General features: G+C 40.5%; 1 protein-coding gene across 2 annotated transcripts in view; it reads left to right on the top strand.

Moving 5' to 3' along the window:
* NPEPPS (aminopeptidase puromycin sensitive) overlaps positions 1-14,632 on the top strand; it is a 94,599-nt gene extending 79,967 nt beyond the window's left edge. For both annotated transcript variants that reach the window (XM_035026976.1, XM_035026977.1), the window contains 7 exons: positions 961-1,180; positions 5,297-5,439; positions 5,885-5,941; positions 9,299-9,406; positions 9,912-10,067; positions 10,384-10,431; positions 13,000-14,632. In XM_035026976.1, the coding sequence (XP_034882867.1) occupies positions 961-1,180; positions 5,297-5,439; positions 5,885-5,941; positions 9,299-9,406; positions 9,912-10,067; positions 10,384-10,431; positions 13,000-13,152 (885 nt within the window). In that variant the 3' untranslated portion in view covers positions 13,153-14,632. The remainder of the gene's footprint in view (positions 1-960; positions 1,181-5,296; positions 5,440-5,884; positions 5,942-9,298; positions 9,407-9,911; positions 10,068-10,383; positions 10,432-12,999) is intronic.
* Positions 14,633-18,141: the final 3,509 nt, after the last annotated feature.

Genomic DNA, 18,141 nt, shown 5'->3' with positions numbered 1-18,141 from the left:
TACTCAAATAATAATAGCCCATTAGCTTTAGAATTATGTTATATTTGGCTTTGTTCCAGAAAGGATTTAAATCAGCAATTAGTAGTATTATCTTTATGACTCCAACATAGGTTAGATAATTTCCAGATGTCTGTGATAAAATTATCAGATTCCTCCTGGTGTTCCTTTAAATTGGACTTGGAATTTTCCCTCCCCTCTGCAGTAACTGGTTTTGGATTCCTCCTTTGTATAAACACAGATTAGCATTGATGCACAAAACCTCACATCTGCTGATCTCATTGCTGAGAGAGACCTGTCCCAGGAGAGTGGTGTGTTGTGCAGTGGGCTGCTGTAACAGAAGTTCTTTTTCCTAGCTCTGTTAGTTAATTCTGAAAGGACTCTGAATTTCTAGTGCCTTCCAGCTTGCCTTCTTTTAGAAATGAGTGAAGGACAGGCTGAAGTTGACACCGTTTGCAGGTCCGGGTTTGAAACAGCCTCTGTCAAAAACCAAAGCCCTCACTATTTTTGCATCTTTTCTGAAAGTGTGGGAATTTTTAAAATAAAAACAAAGCCACGGCCCCAGACACTGGGTAGAAATAGGAAGTTATTTTCTTTCTTGCCTTTTTCTTTCTTGCTTGCTTTTCCATTGTAGTTGACACGATTTTACATTAGTTTCAGGTGTACAACATAGTGATTCCACACGTCTCTACATCATGCTGTGCTCACCACAAGTGTAGCCACCTTCTGTCACCAAACACTGCTTTTTTACTTGGCTCTTTTATAAATAGCAAAAAAGTTAATAAGGAATGTTGTCATGATAGATTTTTATTCTAATAATCTCCTGAATTTATATAGTCTCAGTTCCTTTAAACCAGAGACATGACTAACTAGCAGTAGATAATGCTGAAAATGCATGCTTATGTTTTTTTGTTTTAGTTTTTGTTTGAAGACTAGATTAATTTATGTTTTTTCCTATCCCAGGCTCGAGCTGGAATCATTAGCACTGTAGAGGTTCTAAAAGTCATGGAGGCTTTTGTGAATGAGCCCAATTATACTGTATGGAGCGACCTGAGCTGTAACCTGGGGATTCTCTCAACTCTCTTGTCCCACACAGACTTCTATGAGGAAATCCAGGAGTTTGTGAAAGATGTCTTTTCACCTATAGGGGAGAGACTGGGCTGGGACCCCAAACCTGGAGAAGGTAATGGATGTACTGAATGGGGAAGGAACTGATGAGAAATTGATCCTTTTTTACTCAGCTGTGGTTAACAGTATCAGTAGCATCTTTGTATCTGCTGGATGTTGCTATGTATTCAGCTCACCAGAAATTAAATGTTAGGTCTTTTAAGTTTACTGGTGAAATTACATGGGTCACAACATAAAAACAGTGGTGGTTATGTGTATTCACTGCTAAATATGATTTGTAAACAAAGCAAATGGTGGAAATAGAAATCTTTTACAGAGTTCCAAAGGCCCATCTATAATCAAGAATAGCTAAAGGGGGGGGGGCGCCTGGGTGGCTCAGTCGTTAAGCGTCTGCCTTCGGCTCAGGTCATGATCCCAGGGTCCTGGGATCGAGCCCCGCATCGGGCTCCTCGCTCCGCGGGAAGCCTGCTTCTCCCTCTCCCACTCCCCCTGCTTGTGTTCCCTCTCTCGCTGTGTCTCTCTCTGTCAAATAAATAAATAAAATCTTAAAAAAAAAGAGGAATAGCTGAAGGGAATTTTGGATTATTTTATTTATTATTACCCTAAACACCAGGCACCTTATATGTACAACTTGTAAAGATACTGAGAGATAGTACCTGAATTAAGGAAGTTATTTACTTTCTCCATGTGTTCTCTCCTCTGATTATTTCTGTAATCATATATTTACTCTTTTGCTGTCCTGTAAATGTTGGGGATGGTGATCTTAAGTCTTTATATATAATTATTTTCTACCATCTGCAAATAACTAAAGATGGTATTTCCTCCCGAGCAGTCTTGATCTGGGATGGGGTCTTCTGCAATAAGAACGGTAACAATTACCTAGAGTTCTGTGTTTTCCCTTCATTGATTCAACAAATATTTATGTACCTAGTAAATACCAGGTTTTATTCTGGGAGCTTTCACAGTAGTGAAGAAAGCATTGACCTTTGTGACTTGCATTCTAGTGGGAGACACAGCAAACCATTAAATGTGTGATATTTTAGGTGGCAGTGGGCATCATGAAGAAAAATACAGTTAGGTGAGGTAGACAAAGAGGAGGAAGCTGGTAGCTCATAGAGAGTGGCCAGAGCAGCCGTCCCTCGGGATGAGATGATACGTGAGCATGAGCAGAGAGCTGGGAGGCTGTCTAGAGGGAAATGGTCCAGAGAGGGAGCAACCAGTGCAGAAGGCCTGCGGCAGGAGCTAGTACATTTTGGACTTTCACTGTTAGTGGTATGAGAAACGAATTTGAGAGTTGAAGCAGAAGACCATGACTGGATGTATTCAGCTGTGTGAAAACCAGACTGGAGTCGGGAGGCGAGAGAAAGGAGCAGGGAGACAAGTTACAAAGCTGTTTCAGTAGTCCAGTTGAGGCACTGGCTACAGCTCACACTTGTAGGTGGTAAATTCTGTGGGTGTTTTGAAGGTAGAACTGAACCTATTTGGTGGTGGACTGGCTGCAGTGGAGTAAAAGGAGCCCCCACATTCAGGCCTGAAGGAGTGAAGTTGCCATCTACAGGAGTGGGGAATGCTGCCTTAGAAGCAGGCTGGGCGCAGAGGCAATCAGGAGTTGGGTTTTGGACTTGGGAAATGGGAGGTCCTTTTAGACATCCTGGTGGAGAGTATCATGCCTAGAGGTCTAGGCGGAATAAATCCATTTAGTGTGTAGGTGGTATTTATAGCCATGAGACTGGATGAGATCACGCAGGGCCTGATGTAGGTGCAGAGAAGAAAGGTCTGAGGACTAAGTCCTAGGCAAGGCTAGGATTTGGAGATTGGGTGGAAGAGGAGCAATCAGCTGGGGAGACTGACTGACCAGTGAGGTGGGAGAGTCAGGAGGGAGGAGATGTCCGGGAAGGAGAGTTATCCACATGACAAATGCAGCTCTGAGTCAAGCAAGATAAAGGAGAATTGAGGATTACATTGGCATATTTTGTGGAGTGTTGGAGACCAGTTTTGGGTTCTCCGGACTAGGAGTAGGGGAAAAGGAGACAGCACACTTAGACAACTTTTTAAAGGAGTTTTGCTGAAAGGGGGGTAGACTGGAGTAGAGGCATTTTTTTAATCAAGTGGGAGATTTTATAACATGTTTTTGTGCTGATGACAATGATGAATGAGTAATAGAAAAATTCATGATGTGAAAGAGAGGGGAGTAGTAGCTGAGCAATGGCCCAGTGATGGAGAGGAGTCGGGGTCCAGGGGAGGAGTTGGCTTTAGACAGGAGCACAGATCCCAGAAACAAGACAGGAGAGGGTATATGAAGACAGATACAGGCAAATTAGTGGATGTTGTCCTTCTTTTTCATGGTGAAAATATGTAAAACTTTTTGGGCTCAAACACAGCTTTGTGAAATAGGGAGAATGTCTTTAGCTTTCTAGTTTTATAGATGGAAGAGTCAAACAGCAAAATAACAAAACATTGTCTTGCATCACATAGCAAGTCAGTACCAGAGCCAGAATTATAAATTGGTTCTTCACTAATGTCCTCTTGTGTTATCTGTTGATCTCCTGTGGTTTTCTTAAACTTACTTTTTACCGAGTTATGATTTAAATGTAGCAAGGTGCACATAAATTTAAATGTTCCAGTTCAGTGACTATTGACAAATGCATACACCTAAGGAGGTTGCCTTGGGGCCCCGTCCCGGTCAGTCCCTGCCACTCAGGTGCCCCCTACCCGTCCCATGCAGGCAAACACTGTTCTGCCTTCTTTCAGCCTAGATTAATATTACGTCTTCTAGAACTTTATGTAAATGGAATCCTAATATATATTCTCTTCTTATATCTGGCTTCTCTCGCTCAGTATAATGCTTAAGATACATCCAGTGTGTTCGTTCCTTTTTATTGCTTAGTGGTATTCATTGTATGAATATACCATGACTTATCTGTCCATTTTGGTATTGCAGTCCATCGTTGCTGGTGTTAACTTTTTTTTTTTTTTTTTTGAGATATAATCAGTATATCATAAAATGGACCTTTTTAAAGTATACAACTCAGTCTTTTTTAGTTTGTTCACAAGGTTGCACAACTATCACCACTATCTAATCCCAGAACAATTTCTTTAGCCTCAGAAGAAACTGCATACCCATTGGCAGTCACTCCCCATTCCCTGGCAACCCCCATCGCTGGCAACCACTAATCTGCTTTCTGTCTCTATGGATTTGCCTACTCTGGGCATTTCATATCCGTGGGCTCATGCCCCATGTAGCCTTTCATGTCTCGCATTTTTCACTTAGCAGAATGTTTCCAAGGTACATCCATTTTGCATTGTATATCAATACTGCATTCCTTTTACAGCTGAGTAATACTCTATCGTATGGGCATACCACATTTTGTATATTCATCACTTGATGGATGTTTGGATAGTTTCTACTTGACAGTTGTGAATACTGCTATGAACATGTGTGTACAAGTTTTTGTGTGGACAGAATGCTTTCATTTCCCTTGGGTATATACCTAAGAGTAGAATTGCTGGATCATATGGTAACTGTGTTTAACCTCTTTAGGAATTGCCAGGTTGTTTTTTCAAAGTGGCCACAACATTTTACACTCCCACCAGCAATGTATGAGGGTTCTAATTTCTCCATGCTTGTTATTATCTTTTTCAGTCGTCCTAGTGGGTGTAAAGTGGCATCTCATTGTGGTTTTGATTTGCATTTCCCTAATGACCAATGTTGATGTGCTTATTGCGCATTTACACATCTTTGGAGTAAATAGATCCAGCAAAGGTTGATTTTTAAATCTAAGATTTCAATTTATTATACACAGCGTACTGGTTCTGTATGTGACCTTTCCCTGGATCTTGGGTCAAAACTGCAAGATCTAAGCCTGTTCCTTTCACATATAATCCTTAGCAGTGTAATTACCTAGATGGAGTGAACATTTAATAAATTCAGATCAATGGCATTTATAGACCAAGTCACGAATTTATTTGTCTATCTAGTCTGTTTAGCACTTCATTTCACTCTTACGATTTGAATAATGTAAATCAGGTGTTCTCTCAAGTACTAAGGTAATTGATTGTGTTTGTTCAAGATGGTAGACATAGTATGACACAATTTATAAGATAGCCAGGTGGCATATTTGTGAAAACAGGATTTTTAAGCAGTTTCGTGTCTCTTTTATTTCTTAATCAGGTCATCTAGATGCACTCCTGAGGGGCTTGGTTCTGGGCAAACTAGGAAAAGCAGGACATAAGGCAACGTTAGAAGAAGCCCGTCGTCGGTTTAAGGACCATGTAGAAGGGAAGCAGATTCTCTCCGCTGATCTAAGGAGTCCTGTAGGTTTTCATGATAAATAACCTTGATTTCTAAGCGACTGCATCATGTGTGTAGTATGGAATATATTTAATGGTAACCAAAAATGACCTAAGTACTGACCCACAAATCATGTCTGACTCTGATTTAATACGTGCCATTTAGGTGGTTTGTAGCCAACTTCTCCTTTGTTTAAAGTTTCTCAGACCACACTCTGGTGCTGAAAGGTGATCATCAGTGCACCTTTCCCTGAGAGAGCTGGTGTGAGCTGCTGTTACTACATGCTATCTACCTTACTGGTGTTCAGTGTGGGCTCTAAGCTCTTTGCCACAATTTGTAATGTAACATCCACACACAGCTGTTCATAAGTGTTTTGACTCGCTTTATGTCTTTTCTTAACATTGGACTATTTGGAACAAGATAGATTTACTCATATGCCTTCTTTTTTGGTCCTGTATTCTCTTGTAGGTCTATCTGACTGTTTTGAAGCATGGTGATGGCACTACCTTAGACATTATGCTAAAAGTGAGTAAATTTGGAAAGGGCTCCCATTTTCAGCTGTTGAATTGACACAGAGATTATGAACTTTAGGTGGTTAAAAGTCTGGGCAAAAGAAATACATGCAGATACGCATATCGCAGACAGGCAAATACTAAGAAACTATGGGAGGGGCGCCTGGGTGGCTCAGTCAGTTAAGCGTCTGACTTGATTTCAGCTCAGGTCATGATCTCAGGGTCATTAGATGGAGCTCCATGTTGGGCTCTGCACTCGGCAGGGAGTCTGCTTAGGATTCTCTCTCCCTTAGCGCCACCCCCCCCCCCCCATTCTCTCTTTCTCTCTCTCAAAAAGAAAAGAAACTATGGGAGAAATATATAATGTCTTCTTCATGTATACTACCAATACGATGCCAAAAGTCATCTAATTTCTTCACTTCTTTTTTTTATTCGTAAGTTTATGCATCTTAAATCTAAAAATTGAAATGTTCATTTTGATTAGCATGTCAAGTTCTTAAAATTCTTCCCTTCAGTGTAGACTTACTAGGGTACTTCCCATTTTAAAGAAAACGTTTGTGTCTGTGCTTAGAAAGAGGATAGATGGGGGCGCCTGGGTGGGGATAGATGATCAGGTGTCTCAAGGGTTTGAGCTATGCCAGTGCCTTTTATGAATGGACAGGAAATTACGTGACCTGCCTGCATTGCCTCCATAGTTTTCCCAGGGTAGTTGGCATGTAATTAAACTCTAATACTAATACTGTGGGACAAGCGCTGTCTCCAGTCCCTGTCCATGTAGTTATCAATCTAAGAAATAACTTGACTATTCTGGTTGCATTGCAGATGGAGGGAGCTGAATCTATTACCATCAAATAAAATGCGCAAAATGTGCCTAAATCAAATCTGTAAAGCCCATTCATTTAAAGACCTGCACTTAGGGGGGAACAAACAAAACAGGAATGGGATGTACTTTATTACTTCCATCTTTAATGGATTAAGAACACTTTCCTGATCTCAAGTGGATCAGAATTGCAAATCTAATTTCTAGTATTTAGTTTTAAACAAATCCTGTTTAAATGATTAGAATAGTTTGAAAAATACAAACTTGAAGAAACTCAAAATGTGCCGCTTTAACTACTGATCTTGTACAAGAGTTTCCTTCTAATAATATAAAAATTATACTTTGGGTTTACCTTTCAATTAAATGACATTGAGGTCCCTTCTCATTCTTAGTATTCTGTGAATCTGTGCACTATAAATCATGTATTTCTTTGCAGATGAAATCAGGTATTTGTGGATTTTGTCTTTTCCATAAAAGTATGGAACAAAATAGGGGTTCTAGAATTCTCGTGACAGATAACTTAGACATTTTCATGTCCTGTCATACTTCAAAGAACTTACACTAGTACTGGTATGTATATTTAATAAGTGTTTGCATCTTTTAACGCAAGGGAGCTGACTTAATTCTGCTTTACTATAGGAAGAGCTCTAATGAAGGCCAAATTGGGTTTCTTCAAGAAACCAGTTGATGGGAGATGAGGAGGATTGTTTTCTGTTGGTAATTGAGGAATAATGAGACAGGATAAAAAAATACATATATATCTTTTTTTTCAAAGTGTATTTGGAATGTGGTGTTATGGTGCCATCTAGTGGTCTAGTGTAACAGGTTCTCCCTGGGGAAAACAATGCTTCCTGAAAGCCAGTGTTCAGTCAGGCCTTGAGTATTGGTGCTGAAAAGGACCGTAGAAATTATCTGTCCACCCCGCTCATGTTCCACATGGGGAAACTGAGATCCAGAGAGGTTAAGGACTTAGTCAAGATCACACACCTAGTTAGAGGCAAAACTGAGACTAGAACCCAGGTCTTCCTGACTTCCTATTTATTTCACCACACTGCTGCTCAAAAGAGTCCAAAGGAGAGGAAGAGGAAACTGGGACCTGTGATGGGGTCTACAGACACTGGTCAGTATAGAATCTTCAGTGGGAGAGAAGATCAACAGTCTATAGATTAAGTTGTCTTGGAGAGGCATCTCATATGCCCTTGTAATTCTAATTTTTTACATGTATAATAATGTTTTGCTTCTGATGATTAAAAAAAGACTTGGTATATTTACTATGGAAGATTTAGAGACTATAAAAGTATAAAGAAAATGAAACTTACCTGTAATTTAAAAATTTTTTAAAGGTCACAAAATAGCAGGTATAAGATGATCTTATTTCCAATTTGGTAATGTGTACATATCATAATAATTTAATTTTTTCTTTCTCTTTTTTTCCCCTAAAGATTTTATTCATTTATTTGAGAGAGAGAACATGAGTGGGGGTGAGGGGCAGAGGGAAAGAGAGAAGCAGACTTCCCACAGAGCAGGCAGCCTGACGCGGGGCTTGATCCCAGGACCCTGAGATTATGACCTGAGCTGAAGGCAGACGTTCAACCGGCTAAGCCACTCAGGCGCCCCAATAATTTAATTTTTTCTTTTCTTTTTTTTTTTTTTTAAGATTTTATTTATTTTTTGACAGAGAGAGACACAGTGAGAGAGGGAACACAGGCAAGGGGAGTGGGAAAGGGAGAAGCAGGCTTCCCGCGGAGCAGGGAGCCTGATGCGGGGCTCAATCCCAGGACCCTGGGATCATAACCTGAGCTGAAAAGGCAGACGCTTAACCATCTGAGCCACCCAGGCGCCCCTAATTTTTTCTTTATGCTTCTCTATTTTCCTAATTTGCTGCGTTCGGCATGTGCTGATTTTGCAGTTGAAAAATGTGATGGTACAGAATCCCACTGATCAGAGACTCATGAATTAATATTAACATTTATTTTTTACTATTAGAAATTAAATTGATTGGGGCGCCTGGGTGTCTCAGTCGGTTAAGCGTCTGCCTTCGGCTCAGGTCATGATCCCGGGGTCCTGGGGATCGAGTCCCGCATCGTGATCCCTGGTCAGCAGGGAGCCTGCTTCTTCCTCTCCCTCTGTCCTGCCACTCCCCCTGCTTGTGCTTGCACTTCTTTCTCTCTTCAAATAAATAAATAAAATATTAAAAAAAAAAAAAAGAAATTAAATTGATGACCTTCAATGGTATTCGTGATGATTAGTTTGTTCATCTAACATAGAACATTAGTTAGACATCATACCCGTCAGATCTTGATGTTAAACTGCTCAGAACTGATGAAAGCCATTCACGTAGTACACACTTACATTTAATGACTTACTGTAATGGCATATGATAAATGTAGTGCCTGAACATCTTGAAAAGTATTCTCTTTTGTTAATTTCATAGCCTGCAATCTCAGCCAACAAGAATATAGAACAAAAGTTTGGGGGAGAAGCTCACACAAGCATATGCATAACTTCTAGGAGAGTTAACTAATCTCTATCTTTACTTTTTCACTGTAGCTTCACAAACAAGCAGATATGCAGGAAGAGAAAAACCGAATTGAAAGGGTCCTTGGGGCTACTCTTTCACCTGAATTGATTCAAAAAGTCCTCACGTTTGCACTTTCAGTAAGTTACAACAAAAACTGCTTATAGAGGGAATTGTAACCCACTGATCTGGGGCAAGTGTCTTTGATTCAGTGTCCTCTTGATCTGCTTTAACCCTAAACTAAGTCTTCCTCTTAGTCTGGGGAAAATGGAGTGGACTTTTGCTACTGACCTATATATCTCCTTCTAATGGTGAGAATCAGAATAGTTGGAAGCAGAAATAAACTGGAAAGCCTATTTATCCCTGTACCTATCTTCTGTCTCTTCCTTTCTTTACCCTGTAGGAACCCAAGCAAGTATCTGTTGAGTAGCCTGTTTGTACCTGTCTCAATGCTTCATTCTCAATTTGGCTCATCTTTAGGTTAAATAGTCTCCTCTTTGCTGGAAGCTTCTGGTGCCAGTTATTCCTAAAACAAGGGATGAGGGTCTTCAGTGTGATTACTTGGGTACCTCAAAAGCATTTGCCATTCCTGCCCCAGAAGATGTTTTGAATAGAGTAGATTTTTAGTTCTCTTTCTATTTTTAGGAAGAGGTACGTCCACAGGACACTGTATCAGTAATTGGTGGAGTGGCTGGAGGCAGCAAGCATGGAAGGAAGGCTGCTTGGAAGTTTATAAAAGACAACTGGGAAGAACTTTATAATCGATACCAGGGAGGATTCTTAATATCCAGACTAATAAAGGTATGTGAAGATTTTTATTTTGAGTACCTCATTTATCATGGATGTTATTTAGAGACATCCATGGTTCACTAGGCCTATAGACTATGGTCTTTGCTCTCTCAGAGTTTCTAAAGACAGAGAGAGGGAGGGAGGGAGGAAGAGTTTCTTTAAATAGTTATTAGCTTTATTAAAGGGCTTGTCCATCACCCATCCTGCACCCTCTAGAATATTCTGAAGTTGGGAGAGAATGGAATGATTCGTTTTTAGGAAAAATGGAATTTTGTTCCTAGCCTCCTTTAGTTGCATTTACTGTTTAAACCATTATTTTTTTTTTCAGCTATCAGTTGAGGGATTTGCAATTGATAAAATGGCTGGAGAGGTTAAGGTAAGCAAAGTGCTATTTACTTTTTACTTTTCAAGGTAGTAAGTAAAAACACTAATGAGCCAAATTGTAATCATACAGTGTTGGGGTCATGCTGTATTTATCCATGTTTTTGCTTGGAAAAAGACAACTTGGGTTGTGTCTTTAATGCTTGAAGAATTTGGGGTTGGAATCATCTTTGAGGGCATTGAAATATGGCTGAAAGAACCTGGAACTTGGAGTCAGTCAATCTGAGTAGAAATCCGTGCCCTGCCCTATTTAGCTATGTGACTTCAAGCAAGTTTTTAACCCCTATGAGCTCTCTCTGTCTCGTCATCCATAAAATGGGATGATAATAAGATTGTTATTTAGAGTAACTAACATAGTGGGACGGAATGGAGTAGTAGGTCCTTGATAATTTTTTCCTTTCTAATAACCTTCCTAGATCTGCCATATGCACAGGGAGACAAGATGGCTATGTAGGGGCTCTCCTCTTAGCCTTTACAAAGGATAATAGTTAAGTGTAAAGTTCAGCATTTGAGGAACAAATCTACACTGATTAGGAAGATCTTAACTTCAGGGGCGCCTGGGTGGCTCAGTAGTTGGGCGTCTGCCTTCGGCTCAGGTCGTGATCTCAGGGTCCTGGGATCGAGCCCCGCATCGGGCTCCCTGCTCGGCGGGAAGCCTGCTTCTCCCTCTCCCACTCCCCCTGCTTGTGTTCCCTCTCTCACTGTGTCTCTCTCTGTCAAATAAATAAATAAAATCTTAAAAATAAATAAAATAAATAAAGAGATATTTGATTCTGGAGAATATTTTAAAAAAAAGAAAATCTTAACTTTAAGCCTTCCATTGCATTTAATTGTGAAGTACTTTTGAAATGTCATTTTCACCTTCATCTTCTTGAAGGCAATGGGGTTATGAGGCGTAAATTTGGAAGTTCTGAAAGCTGTAGTGTTGTTTCATTCACTCTGCATACCATTTTAGGAATAGGATTTTAAGAATTGAGATCTTGAGAAAACAGTGAAAGACTTGATCTCTGCCTTCATTTAGTTTACAGAGTATATTGTGCAAACAGTTCCTTTATTGTAAAGGATATAAGTATTCTGAAGAAGAAGTACATATACTGGGTTTGGAGGGGAAGAGCAGTGAGTGGCTGAGCTGAGGCTGGTTAAGATAGGTAGAGGCCAGACCGTGGAGGGCCTTGTAGGCCATATGAACATTTTCCTAAGAGTGGAAAGCCCTTGAATTGCTTATAAACAGTGAGTTGATGTGATTTTTGTGATAAAAATTTCAGTCTGGCTGCAATGTGGAGAATAGTGTGGAATAGGGAAGAGAAGATGTTGGGATGCTAACTCTCCAAGCAAGAATGATAAAGTAGCTTGGGGGAGAGGGAGTAATGAAATTCAGGGGGCTTGATTTTGTTAATCTTTAGTTCAACAAATATTTACTGAGTGGCTTCTCTGTGTTGTGAACATACCTGGCAGTGGAAGAAGGAAGAGTCGAGGAGGATTCCCAGGTTTCTTATATGTAAATGGTAGTGCTATTTGTTGAGATGGAGTGAGGGGAAGTCCTGTATCTTACTCAGGCCCTAAGGAGCCTTGGAGCGAGGGCCATTGTCATCTGTGTAAACAAAATAAAGTTATTGATTTCTAAAAGTTCTAGACTTAATCTGATGAATTAGTCATTCTCTCTTTTACGCCTGTGATGACTAGTTCAAAGACCCCCATCCTTTTGCTGGTTGGTATTTAAGAGAGAGAGAGAGAGTGGGGGGAGGGGCAGAGGGAGAGAGAGAGAATCTCAAGCAGACTCCCCACTGAGCCTGGAGCCTGGAGCCTGACTCGGGCCTTGGTCCCAGGACCCTGAAATCGTGACCTGAGCTGAAATCAAGAGTCGGACACTTAACTGAGCCACCCAGGCGCCTCAAGAGTTGCTTTGTTTTCTATGAAACTTGGCATACTTCATTAGAAAATAGTTTATTGCATCTTTAATCAGTAAGCTTTGTGATAAATTATAATAAACTCAGAAATAGTCTTGTATGAAAAATGTGAGTCTGTGGAGCAGTAATCGAAGCTTTGTGGTTTTGTCATCCTTCACAATTTAATCGCTATTAGAAGCAGCCAGAATGTGTTTTGAGTCCTTAAGGACTCTGCCTGCCAACTATTATGTTAACAGTTTATATGGGTTTCTCTTTAATCTTCTGGAGTAAATATTTTCTCATGAATGAGAAAACAGAAGAGTTAATTTAACTAAAAGTCATAGGCTAATACATGACCAAGCCCAGATTTCAGTCCCAAGCCTAATTCTGAAGCCTACACTAACCACTAGATGATGAATCTGAAAGAAAGGCCATAGGTTCTATCTCTTTATTAACTTTCGATTCAATTTTAAACATATATTTGGAGAAGAATTCCTATATGCAAGTCCGAGAAGCTGCTTGTTTTCTTTTAGCCTGGGAGTGGCAATGGTAAAATTTTCATGATTGAAGCTTTTGAATCCTTCACAGAACAGTGGGTATTTTTTCATGACCTGTGGTACTAGTACCTTCTTACTATTGCTAGTAATGATCCTACATTCTGGGTTGTTTTATACCAGGCTTTCTTCGAGAGTCATCCGGCTCCTTCAGCTGAGCGCACCATCCAGCAGTGTTGTGAAAATATCCTGCTGAATGCTGCTTGGCTAAAGCGAGATGCTGAGAGCATTCACCAGTACCTCCTTCAGCGAAAAGCCTCACCACCTACAGCGTGAGCCCTGAGCACACCCCTGCTGCGGTCCTGCTGCTTGGCTGCTGGGGGGATAAGGTGGGGCTACCGAACAGCTGATTCACATGCCAAGAATTTGGAGTCTTCTTTCAAACCAGTGGGGTTGGACAATGAATGTAGTTAACTGGTTCCTGCTCACACTCCAGAATTAAATTCTATTGAAAAAGGAAAATCAGCAATTCAGCAAAAAAATAAAAATAAAAATAAAAAATAAAAAGTAAAAATGTAAATATGATAGTAATAAAATAGAGCATAACGAAACTGTGAAACTTCCTGAAGCCTTGTCAGTGGTTAAAAGTATTTAACACTCTCCTGTTAATGACAGATGTTCTGTTTTTATAACCTACCAAAAGGAAACTAGAGGCTTCTGGGTGAAGAACATTTTTTGTGAAGTAGGTTCTGCAAGCAGCCTACAAGCCAAGGGTAGTGTCCATTGCTGGGAATGGTTAAACGTGAAAGGCTGATAGCTGGTATAACATAGAGTCTGTGCATAATTCCAAGTGTTTTTTGGTTTTGTTGGGTTTGTTGGGTTTTTGGTTTTTGGGGTTTTTTGGGTTTTTTGTTTTTGTTTTTTTTGTTTTTGTTTTTGTTTTTTTGGCATGGGGACTGATCGGGAAGATATATTTTCCGCATAACTCAATCTGAACCAAGGATTATAATTTTCCTCCATGCCTTCCCTTCTGTGTGACCACCCGGCCAAAAGGGAAAAAAAAAAAAAAAAAAAAACAAAAACCAAACCTCTCCTGGTCTGGGTTTATTCTTCCTCTTAGTTCACCCCCAACCTCCACCCCCGGTGTCCTTCTTAGAGATCAAGAAATAATAAGGAAACATCTTTTATAGCCACATTAAATAAGAGAAACTGATATACATTATTTTTTCTTTCTTTTTTAAGATAACTTTTAAGAGCCCTGAGATGCATATAGGTGAGACATAGAAATGAAAGGGTTTTCAGCCAGGCCGTCCTGAAGGAGTTCCTCTGCTAAAAAACAAACAAAATGGTCGTAGGTGTCCGACAGGCCAACAGTTAAACCTCTCCATGGCAGTATCAACACTGGCTTCTCCCGGTTCACCGTGGACGTAGAAGAAGTCAGTGGCCACCGCTGCAGGGGCCGAGTATTAGCGGTGACTGGACAGAACAGCAAAGACCATAAGCCTGTGTGTGCCACTCTTTGCTTTAACAGTGTATCCTACTAACAAGCCTCACCTACCTGACCCAGTGAATTTTAACTACACCTCATTGCTTTCCTCTGCCCCTACCTTTTTTCCTTTTTTTTCCTTTCTTATTTTTCCTTTTTAAAAATATTTGTTTTGTGTTATTAACAGGAATTTCATATTTGGTGTGGCTTAACTCTATTTCAGAAGGTCATCAGATTGTGAGACTGCTTCCTTGAAACATTTTTGTGCTATTGTTTTAAAAAAATAATAATTAAAAAACAGTTGGCGTTAATAAAAATGTCAATGTGAAATTGATGTCCTGATTTCTTTTATTCTCTTTCATAAGAAACTATAAACTTTCCTATCATTCACTAGGATTGTAAGAAGTTTTACGACCAGAGGATTTTTTGAGTCTAAGAAAATCCAATTTCTGAATTCCTTAATGAGTAATACCTGAACAGAAAAATCCTAAGATTCTTTCTAAATTCGTTCTGGATGCTCAGATCTCTTAGAGATCCTTAGAGTTAGCATTCGGGAGTTAACTTGAGACTTACCAGTTCCCGTTTATCGAGGCTTTCCTGTCCAGGGGCCACACTCATGGCTGAGCTAGAGGCCATCTAGGCATGTGCTTAAGGCATCAGCAAAGCAGGGACACTAGAAAGTCTGAGAAAAGAAATCCTCTTTTAATAATAAGAGCTCAGGGGGCCCCTGGCTGGCTCAGTCAGTAGATTGTGTGACTTGATCTCTGGGTTGTGAGTTCAAGCCCCATGTTGGGTGTGTAGCCTACTTAAAATTAAAAAAACCAGAAGTTTATAATTAAAAGTTATAGAAAGAAGGTACTTCAGTTTCAGCATACATGCAAGTTTTGTGTTTAATAGTTTAGTAGTTTGAATTTTGCTGGGGCAGAAGTGGTGCAGGAAATCTGTGTCCCCTTCAGAGCTGCTCTCCATCCTGTTCTGTGCCCCCGGAGGGGCTGGCCCGTATGGACTGCATTAACAGGCTCCTTTGCCCTCTGACTTCAGGCTGTGTTGATCCAATTAGTAATATCTTCAAGATCAAAAGGCATGAGGAAAGGATGGTCAGGGTATTTATTCCCCAGGCTTCCTCATCCCCAGGTCACAGGGATCGTCTGTGTTGCTCTACCAAAGACCATGACTCCTAATTAAGCAGCCCTCTCGAGCTTCTAGCTCCTTCACTTTGCCCTTTCAAACCTAGGAATAGAACTGTTCCCCTACTAGCTCTGGATTACTCCATTATTCCTTGTTGGTTCCCCTGAACTTTGCCCATGTCTTTGTAAATAGTCCCCTTATTAAACCTTCTTCAAGTTACCCAGTTCAAGTGTGTTCTCTGTTTTCTACTAATATCCTGACTGATTCTGGCACTGGAGTCCTGATGATTTGGGTCTCTAAAGGTCTTAATTCAGCCTTTTCGGTGTCAGATGTTTTACTTTATTGTTTGTCTTCCAAGTAGCTCTCTATCAGGTAATATATTCATTTTACAGGTGAGAAAGCAGGCTCAAAAAAATTAGGTAAAGTAGTTATACAATGAATAACTTAGAACCAATGGTCAGCCCAAGCTCACTGGTCTCTAAATCCTGTGGTCTTGCTAATTGTCATGTCTCCACAATTAGAAGATCATGCAGTCAGACTGGATCTAGGCAACAGTTTTAAATATATTGAATGATTTTCCTTTAACCCTAAGACTTCTTGGTTAAAGCTTTTAGTAGAGATCAGAAAGTTGGAAAAGAAGAGAAATGTGGGGCACCTGGCTGGTTCAGTCAGTAGAGCATGTGACTCTTGATCTCAGGGTCTTGAGTTCAAGCTCCTCAGAGCTTGCTTTAAAAAAAAAAAAAATTATTTTCTAAAAAAAACGGGATGAATGGGTTAATACTTCCTATAGAGAATTTTATATTATTTTTTATTAATGGGAAACAATAAAGCTTTTTGGAATACTACATGGTGGTGGGTGAATTCTTAAACTTCCAGTTTCTAAGGATGGGTTTCAGGATGCAAGGAACCCCTTGAAATTATTTGTAAAGAATGTATCTCCGTAGTGTGCAATTTAGAGGGTATGAGAGGAGTTCTGTAGCTTTAAAAGAGTTCTTTCAGTTCTATTACCCAAACAGGTCCTAGAATGTTATCAGAAAGACTCGGAGCCACATCTGTAGGGTTAGTGATTCTTTTTCTTACCAGGGCAGGAAAAAAAAAAAAGCTTCTGATCATCTATTTATAGCATTGAATCTATATTTACAGACAGCCTCAGTTTTGATTGAATAATCAATTACTTGGTGAGAAATGACTCTCCTCTTACTACACATTGGTTTTAGGGTCTCAGCATTGTTGTTCAATTTTTTTATAAGACTGTCTTCTCTTTTGTGGTAGTACAAAAACTCATCCAAGATGGACCGTGCCTTCTTGTACCGCCCCCGGTCGACACAGACTGGCCAAGGTGTTTGGTTTCAAACACAAGTGTAAGTGATAGGAGACCCCGGTGTTAATAAACATCAGGCCAAACAGCTGCTTTCCCTCAGAAACCACATCAGAGCATTGGCGGTTCCGTCAGCACATGCGATGGAAAACGTGATCGGTGGCAGGGCCAAAGGAAGGAGAGCGGGTGCGGTGGTTAGTGCCACTTGTATAAAGGTCTGGTTGCCCCTGCAGTTCTGTTGCTGGCGTCCGGCGGCTGTAGCTTTCACCATTGAACTTCTGGTTCCAATACTGGGCTAGAATTAGCAGCAGAGGAGAAACATAGCTTACTATTAATCTACGCTTTCTCAGGGAAGTTGCCAGCCGCGGACAGCAGACATGCTGCCCACCAATTAAGATGACTACTGGGAAGAAAAAGAATTAAATTTTGTCGGGCACCTGGGTGGCTCAGTTGGTTGAGCGACTGCCTTCGGCTCAGGTCATGATCCTGGAGTCCCAGGATTGAGTCCCGCATCGGGCTCCCTGCTCGGCAGGGAGTCTGCTTCTCCCTCTGACCCTCTCCCCTCTCGTGCTGTCTCTCATTCTCTCTCTCTCTCAAATAAATAAATAAAATCTTTTTTTTTTAATTTATTTATTTATTTGACAGAGAGAGACACAGCGAGAGAGGGAACACAAGCAGGGGGAGTGGAGGAGGGAGAAGCAGGCTTCCCGCTGAGCAGGGAGCCCGATGCGGGGCTTGATCCCAGGACCCTGGGATCATGACCTGAACCGAAGGCAGACGCTTAACGACTGAGCCACCCAGGCGCCCCAATAAATAAAATCTTAAAAAAAAAAAAAGAATTAAATCTTGTCATAGTTTGACTGACCATACCAGTCTGGTCCTCTGAGACACCTGCCTCCCCCTCCACTCCCAACCAAATTTAACCTTTGTCACCTATTTGACAAATTGTGCAGGTATATTACATTATACTGCAATTTCAGCCCACTCTATTAGGGGGCTGATTATCTACTTTGTATTATATATGCTAATCTTATGGATATTCTCTTCTTAGTGTTCTCTCTACTATTTAGACTTCTAAGGAAGTTAAGAAAACTAATGTTGAATGGCTAATGATTCAACAGAAGTCTCAAGAACACAGAATGCAAGATAATGAAGAAGGTTTATCAGAAAAAGTACAAAACATTTAAAATAGTTGACATGAATGAGGATGGATGAGATGATTGTTGCTTTCTTAAGATTTTTTTTTTTTTTTAAGATTTCATTTACTGATTTGAGAGAGAGGGAGAAGGAAAAGCTCCCTGGGGCACGATCCCAGGACCCTGGGATCATGACCTGAGCCGAAGGCAGATGCTTAACCAACTGAGCCAACCAGGCACCCCGTAAGACTTATTTT

This window comes from Mirounga leonina, unplaced genomic scaffold, assembly GCF_011800145.1.
Source record: "Mirounga leonina isolate KUSES-001 unplaced genomic scaffold, KU_Mleo_1.0 Mir_200, whole genome shotgun sequence".
Taxonomy (NCBI): domain Eukaryota; kingdom Metazoa; phylum Chordata; class Mammalia; order Carnivora; family Phocidae; genus Mirounga; species Mirounga leonina.
The sequence above is the reverse complement of the archived record's forward strand: the minus strand, read 5'-3'. Positions and strand labels throughout refer to the sequence as shown.